The sequence below is a fragment of the Plasmodium brasilianum genome, chromosome 13 (assembly GCF_023973825.1).
Source record: "Plasmodium brasilianum strain Bolivian I chromosome 13, whole genome shotgun sequence".
Classification (NCBI taxonomy): domain Eukaryota; phylum Apicomplexa; class Aconoidasida; order Haemosporida; family Plasmodiidae; genus Plasmodium; species Plasmodium brasilianum.
Window position 1 is genome coordinate 2,413,729 of NC_090126.1, and position 22,351 is coordinate 2,436,079.

Sequence of the window (22,351 nt, forward strand, 5' to 3'; positions counted from 1 at the left end):
GAGAATGAAGCAAAAAGTATCAAAAATAACAAAATGAAGCAAAATAAAGTAAAACAAAATAAAAATAACAGAACTGCAAAAATGAAGCCCAGTTCATACGAAAATTAAAACCCTGTATTGAATATTTTAGGGTATGTTTTCTTAGCAAATAATGTTGAAGAGGTTATTCCTTTTTTTAAAAAAAGCTGGGCTATATTTTATGATTTTTTTTTTATTTCCCCTGTTTCAGTATGTGCATATTTCACTGCTTCGTTAAGCGCTTCTGTCTGGGTCAGCGTGTATACACACATATATATAAATAAATATATATACACATATATATATATATACGTATGTATGCAATTTTGTTTTATTTTGGTCCCTCTGCATGAGCGAAAAGTGCCTAAGGTAAAATGAGATTTCATTGATTTGTCTTTTTAAATTTTTGCATTACACTTTTTTTTTTTTTTTTTTTTTTTGTAATATTTATCTATAATAATTAATGGTACCTTTACATTATATTTGTATGAGCAGTAAACCTTCTATATTTGTGTTTACAGATTTTAAAATTTTCCTTTTTATATCATAACAAATATGCTAATTAATATTTTGAAACTATACATTTTATAATATTTGGCAATTATAAAAAGGAAGGAAATAAAGGAGAGAAAAAAAAAAAAAAAAAAGATAAAAAAATAATGAAATGCACACCGCATGTTCTTTTTCGCTGAATTGTGCAATGAAAAAGAGTGTTGACCAATTTGGAAAAACAAAACAGGTTTTATAAGAATGCAAACGTATGAAAACATGTACATATGAACGCACGAGCATAAGAGGATATAAATTTTTATAGCCAACTTGAAAAAACAAACATTGTTTGTAATTTAAGCCCACGAGAATGCTTCCCTAGGACTAAATTTTTTTTACGATGCCAGACTTAACACAGATATACGCTAGGGATATAATTCCAAATGAAAAATTAAAGAGGTTTTTTTTGAAATGTAGATCTAAAGAAAAAGTGTTGTACTCCTTTACATCTGAAAATGTAAACATTAAGCAAATAAAAAAAGGAAGAAAATTTTTGTCTTATAATGATGAAAAAAAAATAGTATTTATAGATAAATAAAATTTAGGATAATGGTGCATAGCCATTTCAGTTCATAATCTGTATACGTACAAACATACGTCCATATATACATATATATGTACATGCATATGTGCATATATATATATATTAGCCTATTTCAAGGAGACGTGCTGATGGAAATATTTTTAAAAAATAGAGTATTTATATATATATATATATATATGTACGTATGTACGTATGTACGTAAGTATATAAGTATAACGGTTGACCTTTTTACAGAAGAAATTGAGTCTTTTTTTTTTCTTTTTTTTCTCCCTTAATATAAAAATTCTCAAAAACGGTTAAAACTTCCTTTTTGTAGGAAACCATATATGAAGGAAAAATACAGAAAAAGGATTTGAACATTTTAAAATATAATGTAAAAAGAAAAAAAAAAATAAAGAGTTATGTGTTACTACAATAAAATAAACTTTTACATAATGAGACCCATAATACATTTTTGTTTTTTCCTATTTTTATCTTTACCTTTTTTTCCTGACCTTTTTTTTTTTTTTTCTTTTTAAATGTAGAATATATATATTAGATCCTTAACAAAGAAATTCTTTAAGTTTTTCAACCTTCTATATTTGTTTTTTGTTATATTTAGTAAAGATATTTTATACGTCCTCCTTGACAAAGTTAGAATGAAAAAGGTGAAGTGTGTAATGTGTAGTCTGAATTGTGCGCATGTAGTGTTACCATTTTATTTTGTTGTATGTTGTCGTCTCAACTATATATAAAGCTAGTGCACATGAGAAAGTATATGTATATATATATATGTACGTGCATGTGCCCATACATACGTATATGCATATATATAAATTTCTTTTTAGAAATATGATGTGTTATCGGATTTTCTTATCACGCTTCTCATTCTATGTTGCTGCGTTGAAATAATTATTAATTTTTTAGTAGAGGAATCTTATACATTCTACTTCATCTTTTTCGATGTTGTATCTTTAATTTTGTTATTATTCGATTTGTTTACTTTTGAGAAATACCTATTAGATGTGCTTTGCTCTTCTATAAAAAGGTAAGCGACTAAAAAAAAAAAAAAAAAAAAAAATTAGCGAAAAAAGTACTTAATTTTTAGTTGTAGTCTTTTTTTATTCTAATAATTCATTCATTTGAAGCACTTCATAGTCGACAAATGCGTATATATGTATACGTGTACGTATATATATATATAAATATGTATATGCATATACGTACATATATATATAAATATGTATATGCATATACGTACATTTATATATAAATATGTATGTATGTATGTATGTATGTATATACACATGTACGTATTCACGTACTTGTTTTCTCTTTTTCACTAATTTACTTCTTTTTCTGGGGTTACTCAGTTTGTACGGGTTAAAAAAAATAGACAATGAGGGAATATTTCACTTACTGCAATTATTTAAAGCTTTGCGCGTTACAAAAGTTTATCGTTTGATTATTACATTTATAAGAAAGCATACTAAGGAGAAATATAAGCACAGGAATGAATGGAATGTTATAAATCCTTTTTATAATGACAAAAATTTACATATATGTATTTTTGTAAAGATGTAAATTGTATATTGACATAAGTATATATGCTTAAATAAGCACGTGAATACATGTATACATGCATATATACTTAAACACATAAATTCAGATGTGTACATAATTTTGCACTTTTTATTTTTATTTTTCTCAAGTTTGAAAAAGTAGAGAGCATGCAGAATAGAACAAATCTGAAGGTCAAAATGCGTATATATTCATATAACTATGCAAAATTATTAGACGTTTCAAGCAAGCATATGTACATATGTATGTGTGTATATATGTATATACACAAGTATATGTATATGTGCTCACCTTTCAAACGTTTCAGGAGAGCCTAAAATTTACAAATAAAATGCACTTGGCATTAATAAAAAGATATTTTATGTCTTTATTTCTTGTTATGTTATCTTATCTATTTATTGAAGCGGTAATAATATACTTGTGTATATAGATGTGTATACGTGTACACCCCAATACATATATACACATGTACATACATATAAACATATATATGTATATATATATGTTCGTATGCATATATATATATGTACTTATCTATACATGCCCTTCTCCCCTCGGTAAAACATTTTTTACCCATGATTTTTCCTTATTACAGGTGTCAATTTCGAAATGGCAGATGGGCTCAATGGATTACTTTATCTACAACTTAGACTTGTTAACAGAAAAGAAATTCATATATACTAGAAGTAGTAACATTATATATATATATATATATATATATATATATATATATATATATATATGAACATGTATTTATGTGTACCCAATTTTACACATATACGTTGGTCCCTTTTTTATACGTTAATACCTCTTCTAGAATTTCGTTTGAAGACTATTACGAATCCGAGTTCTTGAAAGCCATATATTATTACAGCGTACGTTAAAAAATAAAGATAAAGATTAAGGATGTGAATATGTATATATATATATTTATACATGTATGTATGTAAGTATGCACATACAGATGTGCACAAGCTTAAGGTACAAATATATACCGTGAAAATACGCCCCTTTTAGACAATTCAGAAAGACAAAAACGATGCGGAATATTTAATTAGTTTAAAATCTAAAAGAAAACTACAAAATTTTATTAACAAGAAAGAAATTAATTTAAGAGAAGGCGGTAAACAAACCTTATGGGACTTTACACATTTGCCTTACGTAATAAGAAAAAAGGATCTTATATTAACAATCGCGCTACGATAAAAAAATAATTAAGTAGTTGATACAGCTGAACCAACTGTCACAACTAAGCCAACAAACCCAATTAACGTTATTAACACTATTAAACCATGTGAACTGCCTTCAGAGCGAATTGATGAAATTTATAAACATGAACATACCCAATGGAACCAAAAAAGATGAGGAGGAGATTGTCTTAAATGATACGATTAAAGAATTGAGTACAAATAAAAAAAAAAAAAAGGAGAAAATATCAGAAGTATAAAATATCAGAAGTATAAAATATTAGAAGTATAAAATATTAGAAGTACTAAATGATAGTAGTATAAAGTAATAGAAGTATAAAGTAATAGAAGTACTAAATGATAGAAGTATAAAGTAATAGAAGTACTAAATGTAGAAGTATAAAGTAATAGAAGTATAAAGTAATAGAAGTATAAAGTAATAAAAGTATAAAGTAATGGAATTACAATGTAATGGAAGTATAAAATAATAAAGGGACAAAAAATTAAAAGAATAAAAAAGGAACAAAAATGAAAACACGAAAAAGCAAGAATTGTATAATATAATTTTTTTTTTTTTTTCTTCACATATATATATCGAATGTTCATATTCATTTTATTTTTTAAAAAGACGAACTGAGATTTTACGAAGTGAAAGTCTACAAAATTAAAGATTTTACTTTTTATATAAACATAAAAAAAATTATAAAAAAGGAGATAAAAAATTCAGCGTTTTTTAAAATACTTGTTATACTGGTATAGCTCAAAAGTTGTGGTATTATTAAATTAAATGAAACGAAACGAATGAGGACCTTTATAATGTGATATATTTTTTTTCTACGTTTTTTTGAATTTTTCAGTTTTCTTTTATTGTGCTCTTTTATTTTACGTCCGAGCTTAATGTGTTATTGTTCCCAATCGAAGGCATACTAAAAAAGCTAAAGCTTATGAAGTAAGAAAAACACAAACTTGAAGGAGATATCAGATCTGTGTTCGTATTAGTATTTGTATACGGATACACATATACTTATATATATATATGTGCTATATGTAGGTCCAATCCTACATTGGCCTTGGAAATGCAAGAAGAACTGTTAAACCATGAATTAGACAACATACTAAGAAACTCAAAATTAAAAAGGTACACTAAATGCATGTCTTAGTTTTTACCCATACATGTTATTTAATTCATGTAAAGAAAATATTTCCTTGTTACATTTTGCATGTTACGTGCTGATATGTTGAATGTAAGCAAAGAGAAATATTAGTGTTTGAGTTATTTTTATGTGAAGTGTTATAAGAGAATAATGGAGAGAAAGGATGGTTCTAAAGGATGTCATTTGGGAGTGCACCTATATGCGCATGTGTGTATATACGTATGTATGGGTATATGTATATACGTATGTATGGGTATATGTATATACGTATGTATGCATGTATATGTACACATGTAGAAACGCATTGCTTAACTCTCGTCTTTTATTTTGAAATACAGAAAAAGTATAAATGAGAATTATGAAATACTAAAGATGGAAGAAAATTTAATGAAGCTAGGAACGTTAATGCTGTTAGGTACTAATGTTTTACTTTCCATTTTTCATAATTTTTTTTGAAAGTTAGAAAAATCGTGCTGGGTAACTGTGTCCTTTTATATCTAACACCATTATGGAGTGGGAAAAACGTGCATATATATATATATATATATATATATTTAAACATTCATTTCTTCATGTACGTGTGTGTATTGTTATAGTAATGGGGTCATTTACTTTTTCCCTTTTAAATACTATTCCTTAGGTTTCGGAGAGGCAGGAGCAAAAATAATTTCCAAAAATATCAATGAGCAGGAAAGGGTAAATTTATTAATAAATGGAGAAGTGGTTTATTCCGTTTTTTCCTTTTGTGATATAAGGAACTTCACTGAAATAACAGAAATATTAAAGGAGAAGGTTTGCATAGTTTTTTCGTTTATGAGACTATATTTTTTTTTTTTTTTTTTTTTTAAACTACTCATTTGAAGTGCTCTTTTGGAATACTCATATGAAGTATTATTTTGTACAACGTTTTGCATTTGTGTGACATAATGTGTGCATTTGTATGTTACTTCAGCACTGTGTTGGTATTACATACATATATATGTGCATATGTACATGTATGCATGTGTACATGAACATGGGCTTACTTTATGTACCCATACTTGTTGCAGATAATGATATTCATAAACCTCGTCGCTAAGATAATTCACGAATGTTGTGACTTCTATGGAGGATCAATAAATAAAAATATAGGAGACGCGTTTTTACTTGTTTGGAAATATAAAAAAGAAGATTTTTCAAATAAAAAAAGGAATTTTTTAGAGTCAAAATATTCTACAACACAAAATAAGAATTATGAAGATTTATCAGAAAAAGAAAATATAAACAGAATTTGTGACTTAGCTTTTTTGTCAACAGTACAGACGTTAATAAAGCTGCAGCAGGTAAGGGCTTCAAAATTAGTAGCTCATTCAGGAGGGGATCATATAACCCCACACTTGCGAACATAAGTACATACATGTGTATATATCCATACGCCCATGTATATATGCCCACATGCAAGTATATATCCACACATGTGCACTTCCTTCCCTTTGCCCATTTTTCCAACAAGTCGGAAAAGATATATTTATTTCTGAAAAACGAGAAAATAGACGACTTAATTCATAAAAATGGGATAGAGTTAAGTTTCGGCCTACATTTTGGATGGGCCATTGAAGGAGCAATAGGAAGTAGTTATAAAATTGATTTATCCTACTTGTCTGAAAATGTGAATATAGCTAGTAGATTACAAGATATTTCCAAAATATACAAAAATAATATTGTTATATCAGGAGATTTTTATGATAACCTGTCTGATAATTTTAAGGTTAGTATGAATTCTTTTTTTTTTTTGAAAAATTTACAAGTGTTACGAACAAATTTTTTTGTCTACGCTATTTGTCTGTTATGTGCTGCTTGCCAGTAATGCGTTGACTATATTGTGAAATGCAGCTATTTTGTAGTATGTTCATACAAAAAAAAAAGAAAAAAAATATAAAGAAAATCAATCATAAAAAATAGAAAAATGAAAATCGTAAAAGGAAAAAAGAAATAAAAGAGTTGTATTCACATTTAAGAATATTTTTTTTATTTTCCTTTTCTTCAAAAAAAGAAGTCACTTAGGAAAATAGACAAGGTACAGCTGAAGGGGTGCAGGAACCCCATAAATTTATATACCTTTGATTTGCACCTAAACAAGGTTAAAATAAAGCAAATATTGTACGTTTGTATAAACATATAAGTGGGCAAATGTATATACATATATACATACATATAAATATATAAGCATGTACATATATGCTCATGTTTGGGTAAGTGCTAAATTAGCAAGTACGCCGAAAAATATTCTCGACATGCCACAGAAAACTAACAACGTATTGTTTCAGCTTCAAAAGAAAAATAAGTTAGACGCCTTTGATTTAACCTCAGATATGGACATAAAAATGATAAAGGTATCATGATTTTGCAGAAATGCCGCCTTTTGTACTTTTTCAAAAATTAGTCCAAAATTCATTTTACTTGAATTGTTCCAGGTGTTAGAAGATATAAAAAAAAAAACAGAGAGACGAAAAAGAAAAAAGGAAGTGTCAAATCTTAATTACAATGTAAGTAATGCAGGAAAAATAAGGGAAAAAAAATGAAATAAAATGAAATAAAATAAAATAAAATAAAAGCTCATCATTTTTACATAATCCCACATTCGTACAACACGTAGAATATGCACGTACTGTAAACGTATTTTATTTTATTTTTTTTTTTTTTTTCATTTTTATGAATGCTCGTACATTTTTGTAGTTATATAAAGAATATGAACAAAGTAGTGATATACAGTTAATTAAGGTAAAGTTCCCCGATGAATATTCAAATTTATTTGAAAAATCGTTAGACTTATATTTGAGTGGAAACTGGAATGAATCCAAAAACATACTGGAACATTTAAAAAAGAGTTTTACCATGGACGACAATATTGTGCACCAGTTGTTGAGCTTTATGAGCACGTCAAATTTTAGTGCACCCTATGACTGGTGCGGGTATAGAAAATTTTTACAAAAATCGTAATACTTTTGTACTTTTTTTTTTCTTTTTTTTTTTTTTCTTTTAAAAATTTTTGGAAAATGCGTATTCCACCAATTCGTGGTGTGAAATTATTAGTTTCAAAAGTGGAACATATATGTATATAATATATATAAGAGCGTTCGAAAAGGGGGGTAAGGGTAAGGGTAAGTGTGTTAAACCAACATTGTACGAAATGAAAGGAAAATAAGATGAACATAAAAAAGGGTTCAACATAAAAACGAGGTTGTCATACACACGAAAAAACAAAAAAGAATTATGCAAAAAGCAAGATGCAGAACACAGACAAAACAAGAGAAACTTCGTGGAAAGAAGCCAGGAAACATATGCAAGAAGACAAATTCTTAGGCCTCAACTAGTGGAGTTTAAGCTTTCCACGTAGTTGTAGGCCTTTTCTTGAACTAACTTTTGGCTTTTAACACTACCTTGATTTTTTTCAAATAGTAACCATTTGGTAAATATCATTTTCATAACTCTTGTTTTAAATTTAATTGAAATAAATCGTTCAAATATGTTTCTAATAAATTGTAGCTCATTCATATTTAGTTTGAGTTTTTCTTTTTTTTCATTTTTTGTTAATGAGTTAATATGAATATCAAGATAAGTAAACCAGACATCTGACCTTTTAGGATATTCTTGAATTAATTTTTCAAAATATGCTTTTCCTCTTTCTTTATTAGAATACTTATATTCAAAACGAGCTGCATTTATAATCATATTTAAATGCTTTTTTTTTGGTAAAGAATATAAAGATTTTAGTAATATTGAATGAGCATATTCTTCGTCTTTATATGTACTATGCAAAATTTCTAAATACGTAGACCATATTTTTTTGGAATATTTAAACTTTTTAATTGCCTCTTCACATAATTCTTTTAATTCAATTAACTTTTTATTAATTTTTAAAATATTAATTGTGTGTAAATATATAGATTTTTCATTATTACATAGTAAAGCTCTTTTAAATATCTCATTTAACCTATCCCCATAAACACATTCCATATTTAAATAACATAAATAAATATTTAATTTTTCGTCTACTTCGTGTATATCTATTGTTTTCAATGCTCTCTCTGCTACTTCTCTTGCATTATCTATATTTCCTTTTTCTAAATAATAAACAATGTAACTTATCCAAATCGCGCTTTTGTTTTTTTCCGATACTAGTAACCTTTCGTAGTCAAACGGGCTGACCTGCTCACTGTTGAGATTGTTTATATTGCTATTTTTCTTGTTCTTCTTAGATTTTTTCCTTGTGTGGTTACTTACGTCACTATCATTTTTGTCGTCTGTATTGCTATCGTAGTTGCTATCATAGTTACTTTTACAATTGTCATTAATAGTGCCATTTATTTTGCTATTTTTTGTTTTAATGTTTTTTTTTTTTTTTTTCTTTTCCTTTTGAAGCTTGGATTTTTGGGCCTTTTTGTCAAGTACCTCACAACCACTTTCTCCTTCCCTTTCTTCTTCACTTTCTCTCAGTTCTTTTGATTTTTTAATTTTGTTTTGTATACTTTTATTACTTTTTTTTTCTTTTATATTTCTTTGTTTTTTTTTCTTTTCGTTTTTTTCCTTTTGAGTCTTCTTTATTTCGGCATATATGCTTAAATGGTTCGTCTTATTCAGTTCTTTTGTTCTGGGTTTTCCTTCAATTTTTTTCCTTTTCCTTTTTAATTTTCTATTTTGGGAATTAGTAGCTTCTGTACCATTTTCCTCCTCTTTCTTGCGCTTATTTATCGTTTTTTCTTCATTACCTTTACTGAGTTCTGTTTGGCTCATTTCGTTTGATCGAATTTGCCCTTCCGCTAGTTGTTTTCTTGTAATTAGAGGTATACTTATGTATGGACGTATGCATGTACATATACAAGTACATGTACAAATCCATATGCAAATACATATGTACGTATATATATATATGTATATATATGCTTTTATTACATGTTTGCATACGCTTCCTTCTTTTTAATTATACTAAAGCTTATTGTAAAATTTGTACGAAGAAACTTGTCATTTTATGGTAAGGCGCAAATACAAAAATGATCTCAGAAAAAATTAATTTTTATGTTAAATTAGGCAATAAATAAATAAATATATATATATACATAGCCTACTTTACAAATTGATGAAAAAAAAAAAAAAACAAATAATTAAGGATAAAGTAGAAAATAAAATGAAAAGTTTAGTAAACGTAAGATACAGCAGGGAGGACACCTACATTTAAAGTTCGCGTAAGCGGATTCAATTTCGAAAAAAAAAGGGAAAAGAAAAAGAAAAAACACTTACAAGGTAAATCGTAATTTTGTATATTAAAATATTAAATATAAGAAATAATGAAAATTTTCCTTTGTTTTATTTTTGTATTTATAAAATGTATATCATTAAAAATTAATAGTTTTTCTCAATTTTTGCTTCACTTTTGTTCTCTAATTTTTTGGATCACTTATATTGGGGGACATAATCAACCGCAGAATATGGCTGCATATACGTGTACTATATACATATATATATATATATATATATATATATATATGTATATATATGTACATTTTTTCTTTTGTATTTTTTGTTAAAAAAAAGAAAAAACATAGCCTCCCTTCACGTGAAATAAATATACATTTAGCAAAGTTAAGGGGCACTTTTACCATATCATTTTCACTTTATAATCGGGCCCACTATATTACTTTTTTTTATGAAACGTTTGCATAATGTATTGTACATATATTTTATTTCTGAGATTTTTTGATACAAATCATAGGGAGAATAATCATATAATCGTATGTAAGAATTTTTTTATTCATAAAAGTAGGGAACGGCTAAAACAATGTCCATGCGAGGTTGGTCATGTATATATATATATATGGGTATACATATGCTTATGTTTGTGCAGACGATACCAATTTGAACACAAAAACATGCTTAATTTTAAAAAATTGAAGTCATTTGTAAAAATGAAAAGGTAGAAATTACTATATTGTTTATTATAAAATTTTCCTTTTACAAAATTGATTAATATATATGTACTACAAAAAAAGGGGAATAAAATGAACTTATTCAGAACTGTCACAAATGTGTTGTCATAGCCCTACTTACAAAAATTATCCCACTAAAATGTATATATAAAGAATCGGTAAATGTTTTATCTTATAATATTAAAGGTTGTTTTTATCAAAGGTGAACAGAAACTTTTTTTTTTGTTTTTTTTGTTTTTTTTGTTTTTTACTTATATATTTGGTAACATTTTTTTCCATTTTATGGCGCCCTTCAAAAAAAAAAAAAAAAAAAAAATTATTTTACGTATTATTGTCGTCTTTTGTAAATAACTTTGACCTATATTGATTAAACTGTATTAATTGATCTTTAAGTATTTTTTTTTGAGAAATATATTTTATATTGTGAACTCGAAATAAATTATTTTGTGTTCTAAATACACATGGGATAGCTACTTTGGCTGCTGCTTTTTTTAAAACTTTATAAATAGGATCATCAAATCCTAGAGCATTAAATGGACTAGTTGTAGGAATATGAAAAATGGTTTTTCCTGCTGGTACTCTTGCAACAAAATAATCAATGAGCCCCTTTCCCTGTCCCATTTTTGTTCCATCTGGTTTTTTAGTTACACTATAGGTTGCATGAACATCTACAAAATATTCTTTTTTCTTTCCTAAATATTTACGTATAATTTGTTTCATTTCTGCTAATTTTTCTCCTCTTATTCTCTTTGGGCAAGCAGCTACAAGTGATTTTCCAACATGTATATCGGGGGCACTAAGAGGAGTTATTCTACCCTTAGGGGCTTTTAATCGAACGGGTAGCGGACTTTTATAAATTATTGGTGGCATTATTTCTTATTTGTTGGATTTGAATAAAATACACATATTCTGCTCCTCTTACAATAATAAAAGGATTTTTTCCTTTTTGGCTACTTTGTTATGGAAAATAAAACGTCCACACTATTTTTGTTCTATCTGAATATACATGTAACAACATACATATAAAAATAAATATACATAATATACATACATATATTCTGTGATACCTTACAGTTTCTCTAATTCTTATGTGCTTATATTTTTTGCTCATCATCAAAAGTAAAAATAAAAATACTGTACGTTACTTTGCACACTGCATAGTTAGGAGTAAAACAGCATATACTTCATTTTATGTATAATTGCTTTATCAAAACAATTTAATATTTTACAGTTATACATATTTCCATTTTTTAAAATTATTAATAAAAACAATGTGTTGCATTTTACCCATAAATTTTCATAATTATCATAATTTTCACATTTTAAGGATTTCACTATTTTCTCTGTTAATTTTTTAATTCTTTTTAATTCTCACATCCTCAGTATTAATAATTTATATGCAACTGAATAATACAGCAAGGGGAAAAAGTGTACCTTATTTTTGAACACACTAGTCCTCAAAAGATGTATAAAAATTCAAAAATAAACACATACAGCTTTTTATATTTTTGTGTGTTTTAATTTTTAATGTAATATTTATGTTATTTTTCCTTTAAAATAACTTACTGATTTTAATGTAATTTTTTATTATATAACTTTTTAAAGTCTTCATATTAGGAATATACTCTTTTTTTTTTTTTTTTTTTTTTTTGTTTTGAAGTACTGCACATATTTACTTGTATCTTTTGATGAACATAGTATTAATACTCATGTCCGATTTTTCAACCATCGTATAGCATAAAAATGCTATATATATATATATATATATATAAGTGATGCTTTATTAACTGTTTTTGTTCATATGTGTAATTAACAACTTATTTACGCGATGAAAAAGGCAAATATAAAATAATTCTTTCTTAAAAGCTGACCCAGCGAGCAATGTACCTACTGTTTTTCTGTAAAATGTTCGTACACACTATTCATTAAAAATGATGATATTTATTGTGGTATAAACACTTTTTTTTTTTAGCATATCTGATTAACTACTTTTACCAGAAGGTATGAAGTTTAAATACAAAAAAAAAATCATTATATATATACAATACTACTTAACAAATATATATATATATATATATATATTTTTTTTTTTTTTTTCCCTTAAGCTATGTATTTATGTCCCATAAGGAAGACTATTTACTAATATTAAATTATTTATGATTTTCCTTTTTATGATAATATTGCTGTGTGAAATATTATTGTAATGTGTTATGGTAAAAAAGTTCAATAACTTTTTTTTTAGAAAAAAATCCTTTGCAATAATTTATAAAATGGTTTGTATTAACCAAAAGGCGTTAAATGAGAACAAAAAAATATAAGCAACAAAATGAAATAAAAAAAAATAAAATAAAAAAAATAAAATAAAAAAAAATAAAATTAAAAAAAATAAAATTGAAAGGTTGAAGACTTGAGGAAGTTGAAATAAAACAGATAAAATACATAAACTAATAAATAAAAAAAAAAAAAGAACAAATGAGACAAAAAAATAAAAATTTTAATGTTAAAACAGTGATATACAGGTAATTTCTTATGGGAATAATGTATTTTTCACATAAATAGGCAATTCTAGAAATTTTCATTTTTTGAACTTTTTTATGATTCCAAGTTTTCATTATACATTTTATATTAACAGTAACAGGAACAACTACATTCTTCTGTTTGAACACCTGTAACACTTTTACAAGAGGAGAAACATTCTGTTATTACGTTATTTGAGTCTGTTGTTCTATTTTGAGGCTTGATGTCTGTTTGGTGTTTTGCTTGTGAACCAGTACCTTGTTGAGCATTTACATTATATGAGTCGGAATTTTGTTGTCTTGAAGGGGAAGATTTTTTCTGTGTATTCATATCAGACTTTGTAAGTTTAGATCCAATACTTGCATGTCTATATTTCATTGAAAACCCCGTTTTGTTTTTACAACTGCACTCACATTCACAAAAATTCTCAGGTAAACATTTGATACATTCTTTTTGCGTTGTTTTTGGTGAAAATATATCAACAGCTGAATAATTTCTTACGCTATTATTATTATTGTTATTATGAGCATTGGTTACTGATCTTTTTAAGGAAAATTTCCTTTCCTCATGAGCGCATATTAGTGCGAAAAGTAAAGGAATAAACACAATTAGAATTTTTTTCATCTTTGTTAATATGTATGTACATGTGAAAGTATAATATATGGTACAATAACGCTGTGATGAAAACAAAAAAAAAAATAGGTAAAATTAAAAAAAGTTAATTTAGAAACGAAAAAAAAATAATATTTATATATAAAGCTCCAATTTTGTTAAACTAATGTAATAAAAACAAAAAAAAGTAAACTAAAAAAAGAGTAGAATAATTTAAAAAAAAATGAAAATTAATATTAATAATTAAAATAAAATGGAAAATTAAATTTAACATAGAGAAATCTGGTAATCAAAGGATATAAATTACTTAATCTTTCCATTCAAAAAAAAAGCTACTTTTTTTTTTTCCTCTCTATATAAATAGCTATATTTTTTTTTTTAATAAGCTATTTTTTTTTTTTTTTTTTTTTGTGATTTAAATAAAAATAACCTATTATTTTTTAAATGTTGAATATTTTATGCATCCTTTTGAAAATGCCGAAAATGAAAAATTAAGAAAGAAATATATATAGGGATAAAATGTGCCTTTTACGAACTACTTGGTTATTCTACGAAGTCTATTATGATAAGGTGTTTATATGCTAATGAACCGTTGTGTCATATCACGTGTAAAGTAAATATATTTTTTTTTAATTATGAAATATTTTTAAAAACCTTTTTTAAGAGCATTTTTAAGATCTTTTTTTTTTTTTTTTTTTTTATTACAACTTTTTTAAGACAGTATTTTTCTTGAGAATCGCTAGCCAAATAAAAATTTATTATTTCATAATATTTAATACTAATTAACTTAGGGATTTATATATCATAATTTAAATTACCAGTTTTACATTCCAATATTTGCCAAATTCGTTCGGTAACATGCAGCTGCGAAAAATTTTAATTATATACGCACACATACGTACATATATATTTGTATATATATTATGAAATATGTTTACTCATTAGACATATATTGTAAACCACAAAAAGTTCCATCTTTTTTTTTTTTTTACAAAATTTTTATATTTTTATAAAATAAAGCATAAAATAGTTAATTGGGAAAATATAAAACTTTCAAAAGGATAACAATTTTTTAGTCTCTTTTTTGGCTAACAGATATATTTATTAATTTCATTGCTATTATATAATTTTTTTTTTTTTTGAAATGCTTTAAACTTATTTCGTTTTCCCGTTTACAAAATATAATTGTTTAAATTCTGATAAAGAGTTCCTTCTTAATAATTTTATCTATACATTAACATTCCTTTTATGTACAACAACATAAGAAACTTCTTCTTTTGGTTTTTTTAATTACAGGATCTAAATATTGAAGAGTATGGTCTTTCATCAGGTAGTGTGGATAAAACTGAAAAGAGAAGAAATAAAAAAATATAAAAAAAGTTATAAAATATTATTATGTTTTACTTATATTATGTTAAGCTATAAAATAAATGAATGTTGCTTTATAAATGTTTACCTTTGGTGCTTCGAATACACTTTTATCAAAAGGACAATTAAAGGTATCATGTGTATGTTTTACTTCATCTTCCCTTAGTATGACATTTTCGTTTTGACTTGATTCATATAATCCATCTGATGCTTTACTATTAATTATATCATTTTCATATTCCACTTTGGTTTCGTCATTTTCATATTCCATTTTTATTTCATCATCTTCATACTCCATTTTGGTTTCACCATTTTCATTTTCCAATATGCTTGTATCATTTTCCATTTTTTTTGTATCACTTTCATTTTCTAATATGCTTGTATCATTTTCCATTTTTTTTGTATCACTTTCATTTTCCAATATATTTGCGTCATTTTCATATTCCACTTTGGTTTCATCATTTGTATTTATTTCTTCAACTGTCTCAAAATTTTCATCAGAATTAGTATTCCGTTTTTCTATTAACCACTTCATATTTATATATGTTATATAAAGTGAATTCAAGCAGACTAGCAGTCTTTTTCTCTTTTGTGTTTTCTACAAAGATGCTGAAGAAATTGCTACTTCAACATTCATTAATTTGCATTAACACAACTATATATATTAACGACTTTAATTTATTGTTTATACTTTACCTTTTTATCATAGAATAAAAAAATTAGAAGAGGCGTATAATTTATAATTCACCCCTATAAGCACATTATAATATAATGCAATGCAATTGTACTAATTAAGCTTCTTTTTTTTTTTTTTTTTTTTTCTTGTATGTGTGTTTATGGATATGTGTATTATGTATATTTATACACTATATTATCCTACACGTCGCTAATTTTTTTCCTGTATTTATTTTTTATTTTTTTGAATAACAATTTTACCCATAATTGTTATTTTCCGCATAAGTATTATTTTTCACGTAATTCGTATATAGTGAGTGTTCCTTAAGAAGATAAGGAGACACACACACACACACACACACATTAATTTTTAAATTATCATTTCTTAGCTCTTTTCCAAGAGTTAAAATATAAGATAAATGTATTTTCTAATGGACTATTTTTATGTATTTTGCACACTATATGTGTCTTATATTTAAATTAGGGGAAAAACATAGAATATAAAGAAAAATTATTTTTATGTGTATTGAAATTTTTTATTATTATATGATCTGCTCAGGTAATGTTAGCTTTTTTCTGTAAGCCTCACTAAATGAGCAAATTAACATTTTACTAATACATTGTATGTCCAAAGGATAATATAAATGAACAAACATTTTATTTTTGCATAAATAATCTTTAATTACTACAATGATAATGTTTTACAAAATGTTTACTCCTTGTATACTTATATATATTTGTGCATATATTGGACTATTATAATTCCTGCTCATTTATGTATGACAAAGATTTAAAGTTTTCATATGCAACAAACTTATAAGGAGCGAGCCAAATTATTTTTTTTTTTTTATATTAATGGTAAGATTCTTTCAAAATAGATCCAACATAAGCATAAGGATTAATAAAAAATTCTGTAATTAGACTTTATTTTTTTTTCTTCATTAATTTTACCATACTTCACTTTTGCAGGAAAAAGAGAAACGTGAAACAGAAACAACATATAAAAAAATTAATAAAATATGTAAAAAAAATATAAGAACAAATTTTACCTTCTATGTTATTAATTCACGTTTAAAAATAAAATTATTTAAAATATTTTCAAAATTTTTATTTTTTCTGTAAAACATCAATAACTTTGTATGTAGCGTGCTGTAAAAATATTATGTATTTTCATCAAATTAATTTTTAGAGTAATGAAATAAGGAAAAATACTTTATTATTATGTTACTTTTTCATGGTATATCTCTCCTACTCTTCTTTACTTATTTCTGAATTATTCAACATTCGTTGCACATTAAATTTTACGACTGTTTTATTTTCCCCTATGTGTAGCATTTATGATATTAAAATATATATCTGTAAAGACGTCTTCCCTTATAAAAACTAATTTTATATTTTTTGTGTTAAGGAACAAATGTAATTGAATTAAAAAAAAAAAAAAATTTAATTCTTCTGTAGGAATTAAATATATCTGTATTTTGATATATACATATAAATATACATATATTTTTTTTTTTTTCCTTAAACTTTATAAGTACACTATTTTCTATAAAATAAACCATTTACATAGAACTACATTTTAATGTATTTCTACCTTTTTTGAAGCAAACTCTTTTAAAGATAATGCATTACTTTTGTTAACAAAAACTAATTATATGTGCATTATACAATATAAAAACGAACAGAAAAAAGTTCAATTATTTTTAAAACACCTTTTAAATTTGAAGAGGACTGTACTAAATATTTATTCAAAAAAAGAACAAGCTTGCTTCATATGTGTTTTAATTTAAAAAAGTATATATGGGGATATTAAAATATTTATTTATATTGTTTCCTTTGAAAAAATAATTACATTTACGATTAACATTTTTAAAAATTCTTATATATGAATTTAAATTAACCATGAAAATTAAAAAAAAAAAAAAACATTTGCAAATTTTGATATACTTACTTTTAATCTTAATATATAATATGTAATAACTTCATTTCCGTGAAATTATTAACACATGCCATTTCATAATGATATAATTAAATTTATATTGTAAGGTTAAGAAAAACTTGTACATCTAAAAAAAAAGAAATTGATACTTACTGTAGAATCAAATTTATTTTAAAACAACCGGAATTTTTTACCCATTATTTTGAATTAATAATAAGGGGTTTTTATAAATACCTTATAAAATAATTTCCTTTTTTTTTTTTTTTTTTTTTTTTGTTAACGAACAATATAAAATATATTTGTTAGCTACTATTTGTATAGTTTCAGTATCCTTTGAGTTTTATTGAAATTGTTTTTATAATTAATTTGCACTTATTTATTTTTATATTATTCTTTAAATAAAAATATAACTGCGAACTATATAAATAGCAATTTAATTTTCTCTATCTTTAACCAAAGAATGTCTCAAGTAAGACCAGAACCACAAGTAGAAGTTCCAGCGGGTGATTATAAGAAAGGAGCAAAACTTTTTAAGGCAAAATGTGCTCAATGCCATACAATTAACAAAGGTAAAAAACAGCTTATACACGCGCATGCACATACATACATGAACACACATACATGCACACATGTATTTATGTATATATATGTATATGGCTGTATCTATATATTTGAATAAAATTTCATAGGTGTATTTACGAATGCAAACTTATATTCCATATATGAATATGTGTACACATTTGTTTTTAATCTTTTCCAATTTGTGTAAAAAAGGAGGAGCTGTCAAGCAAGGTCCGAATTTACATGGGTTTTACGGTAGGAAATCAGGAGAATCAGATTTTCCTTATTCTGATGCAAATAAAAATTCTGGTATCATTTGGTCGGATAAACACCTATATGAATATTTACTTAATCCGAAATTATATATACCAGGAACGAAAATGATTTTTGCCGGTATTAAAAAGGAAAAAGAAAGAGCAGATTTGATAGAATACCTCAAAAAGGCTTCGTCGGAATGAAAAATAAAATAAAAAATGAAAAAGAAAAATACATTGCAGCACAAAAAAGAAATATAATCAAATAAAACATATATATATATGTATATATATATATCTTTCAAATTTTGTGTTTTTTTTATTTTTTTTATTTGGTTTCGTTTAGTCATATATGTAATAACGTTTGTACTGAAAAATGGTCGCACAACTATATAAGTTGTGCTTTTTAAGAAGTAAATAAATAAAGGTTACGTATATGTGTACATAATCATTTTTGCGCAAAATTTAGTATTACTTTATATGATAAATTTTTAATTATGACTGTTTAATTGTTTTGAAGTAACAATAATTTTTATTCCGTAGTCTATTATATTTAACATTTCGCTGTAAATTATAAAAAAAAAAAAAAGAAAAGTAAAATTCTTTTACTTTTTTTTAAATAAGAATTTAGAAGATAATAAAATAAATAAAAAAAAAAAGGAACATATAATTACATTTAATACAGAATATATATGTCTGATTGTAACAGATCCTCCTTTCGCATTTATGCCACGTTATAACAATTACATGTTTGCAGATTATGTGCATAAATATATATATATATGTATATTATACATGTGTACGTAAATTTACGTGTGTGTAATTGTATTGTTTTAAATAGCAGAATAAAATAACTTATTTGTCAATATATTTTTTATTAAAATATATTTTTTTAAGAAATAAAGTACCATATTTTAATTAAAAAAACCCCAATAAAAAGGTCATCATTTTAACATATAATACGCATTATTCTTTATTTGAAGTTCAAAAAAACAGAACAAACTATAGCAATGCAAACATGCATAAAAAAAAATGGGAAAAAAAAATTCCCATATTTAAGACAAATATATAGCATTTCAATTTTTCGTTTTACTTTATAATATTTCACTAAAACATACATATTTGGCATGTTCTTTCATTAAATATATTGATATTAAATCAAATGAAATATAACCAAGTTGCGTAATACATGGTTCATTACATACCCATATTTATATAATCAAATTTACAGTACAAATTAAATCAATTTTAAAGGATTCCATTCTACTGTTACAGTACATTTATTGTTCATTTTGAACTAAATTTGTAATATGAACACTTTTCAATAAACTTAAAACAGGTTCAATGTTATTCTCATCACACCTAATAAAAAAAAAAAAAAAAAGGAATTTATTGCATTTTTTATTAAAAAATGTAAGCATAATTATAGAGCACTGAAATATAACAACTGGGAAGATAATGCTTTTTTAATCTATATTAAAGGGTCTACTGAAAAATATGCTGAATAAAAATGATTATAGGAAATGAATAAAATGCCAAGAAATGTAGCGTACTCACATATATATATGTATGTACGTATATATGCAAAATTATATGTCCATGGACACACGTTAATACATATGAAATAATGGAGTACTTCTTATCTCCATAGTTCATGATCACATAAAGGTCAACAAAGTTCTTGCAGTTAATGTCTATCATCTGAATTTTTTCTTCTTTATCAAAATTATATATATCTATTTGTTTAAAAAAATTAACAATATTATTAGAAATGTTTTCAATCATTTCGGTTAATTGATTGTAGTCTTTATTGTGTGACTGCTTTGAAATTAAATGAGGATTTGTGTCAACAATATATTTTTGGACGCTATTATATAGAATTTTATCAGATAATAATTTGATAAAATTTTTTTCGTACATATCTTGAAATATTTCCTCATCTCTTTCAGTCAATTTATTACATAAAAGTTTATCTATATTTTTAGCATTCTCTAATTCCTTCTTTATTACTACAAACGTTTCAAATTTCGTTATAGGTTCTCCTTTTCCTAATACTTTCATTGTTTTTTATTTTATTATATATATTTAAAATGATAAAAATTAAAAAGCTGAGAAAGGTAAACGATCATTTTAACGCTTTTCATTATTAATGATTTTCTTTTTAAATTGGATTATAACATATCAGAAAAGGAAATTCTGATTTATTTTAATTTTGATCTTATTTTAATTTTTTTTTTTTTCTATATAATAATATTATATCAGTACTCCTTTTATACACCTTTTCTTTCTTTTTAATATTAAGAAATATGGCACATTTTTCTCTCTAAGAAGCTGCTCAAGAATGTGAATAATTGTTAATTCGACGAAATTTTATAACTTAATGTGTATATATTTATTTTGTTTTTTTTATTACTTAAACTTTTATTATTATTTGGTCATTTGCTTACGTGCTCTATCGCTTAATATCATTAAAATATTTATTAAAAAAAAAAAAAAAAAAAAAAAAAATGGTAGCACTTTAACGCTTCAATCTGAAATTAAAAGATAATGAATTTATTTGTTTAATATTTGATTCTCCTGAAAGCGAAAAAATGAACGTAAAATTTGTAATGCTTGTGCAATAATTATAAATATAAAATTGTAATTTAAAAAAAATATATTTTAGACTCAAAGAAGTATTCTATATGTTTTTCTTCAGTTTTGTGCTTTTCATTATATCATGTGAAAAATCCTATTTTTTATTATTCAATATTGTTCTAATATGCTAGAATTATGCAGTGAACGTATTTTTATTTAATTCATAATAAGTGAGTTCGTTGTTTTTGCTCTACGTAAATATATATATATATATATATATATTTTTTTTATTTATTTATATATACGTAGATATATTTATAATACAGATCATGTAGAAAAGATCACCTGGTTGTGTTTTATTTTTTGCGAAAAGTTTTGAGAAATTATAGACCCCATACTGATTCAAGATAAGCGCAGAATAATGCAGAGAAAAAAAAAAATTTTATGAAAAGGGTTTTTCCCACCTTTTTTTCTCTTTTTTTTTTTTTTTTGTTTTTTGATGATACAAATGTTCAAGATTCAAAATAGAAACAAATGAATTAGTTTGAGTGCGCTTTTAAAAAAATAATATCTTTAAACTCATAACATAAATTTTTACTATTACAGCGTGCTTGTTTGTATATGACCATATCTATGAAGATAAAAACAATGGGTTAGTTTATGGAGACAAGTTAATAATTCAGAAAAAAACAAAACTTCACCTTAAAAAAGAATCAAGATTAATTATTTATGGATTTATAAAAAAATAAAAGGTCAGTTAGGTTTTATATACCCATTTATACATGCTAATAGGGTAAAAGGCACTAATCGAAATATAAAAAGAGTTAACCATTTCTGCTGTTAGTATAGGAGCAATAAATGATAAGTTACATA

General features: G+C 24.9%; 6 protein-coding genes across 6 annotated transcripts; 2 read left to right on the forward strand and 4 right to left on the reverse strand.

Moving 5' to 3' along the window:
- Positions 1 to 907: 907 nt before the first annotated feature.
- Positions 908 to 7,991, forward strand: MKS88_005173 (uncharacterized protein; the record flags this gene model as incomplete). The annotated part of the gene is made up of 18 exons (XM_067218411.1): positions 908 to 1,087; positions 1,428 to 1,484; positions 2,803 to 2,844; positions 2,979 to 3,077; positions 3,267 to 3,325; positions 3,489 to 3,546; positions 3,689 to 3,832; positions 3,981 to 4,112; positions 4,716 to 4,807; positions 4,910 to 4,996; positions 5,351 to 5,427; positions 5,653 to 5,804; positions 6,062 to 6,334; positions 6,505 to 6,759; positions 7,045 to 7,131; positions 7,295 to 7,384; positions 7,466 to 7,537; positions 7,728 to 7,991. 18 exons carry the CDS (start codon positions 908 to 910, stop codon positions 7,989 to 7,991), a joined length of 2,220 nt encoding a protein of 739 aa, XP_067071547.1.
- Positions 7,992 to 8,357: 366 nt separating this feature from the next.
- MKS88_005174 (rRNA biogenesis protein RRP5) lies at positions 8,358 to 9,785 on the reverse strand (the record flags this gene model as incomplete). The annotated part of the gene is made up of 1 exon (XM_067218412.1): positions 8,358 to 9,785. One exon carries the CDS (start codon positions 9,783 to 9,785, stop codon positions 8,358 to 8,360), a length of 1,428 nt encoding a protein of 475 aa, XP_067071548.1.
- A 1,511-nt stretch (positions 9,786 to 11,296) lies between these two features.
- MKS88_005175 (ribosomal protein L16) lies at positions 11,297 to 11,845 on the reverse strand (the record flags this gene model as incomplete). The annotated part of the gene is made up of 1 exon (XM_067218413.1): positions 11,297 to 11,845. One exon carries the CDS (start codon positions 11,843 to 11,845, stop codon positions 11,297 to 11,299), a length of 549 nt encoding a protein of 182 aa, XP_067071549.1.
- A 1,755-nt stretch (positions 11,846 to 13,600) lies between these two features.
- MKS88_005176 (uncharacterized protein) lies at positions 13,601 to 16,007 on the reverse strand (the record flags this gene model as incomplete). Its single annotated transcript, XM_067218414.1, has 3 exons — positions 13,601 to 14,056; positions 15,399 to 15,449; positions 15,561 to 16,007. The coding sequence occupies 3 exons, from the start codon at positions 16,005 to 16,007 to the stop codon at positions 13,601 to 13,603; spliced, it is 954 nt and encodes a 317-aa protein (XP_067071550.1).
- Positions 16,008 to 18,546: 2,539 nt separating this feature from the next.
- Positions 18,547 to 19,105, forward strand: MKS88_005177 (cytochrome c; the record flags this gene model as incomplete). The annotated part of the gene is made up of 2 exons (XM_067218416.1): positions 18,547 to 18,655; positions 18,861 to 19,105. 2 exons carry the CDS (start codon positions 18,547 to 18,549, stop codon positions 19,103 to 19,105), a joined length of 354 nt encoding a protein of 117 aa, XP_067071551.1.
- Positions 19,106 to 20,181: 1,076 nt separating this feature from the next.
- MKS88_005178 (DNA-directed RNA polymerase II subunit RPB4) lies at positions 20,182 to 20,962 on the reverse strand (the record flags this gene model as incomplete). The annotated part of the gene is made up of 2 exons (XM_067218417.1): positions 20,182 to 20,263; positions 20,538 to 20,962. 2 exons carry the CDS (start codon positions 20,960 to 20,962, stop codon positions 20,182 to 20,184), a joined length of 507 nt encoding a protein of 168 aa, XP_067071552.1.
- Positions 20,963 to 22,351: the final 1,389 nt, after the last annotated feature.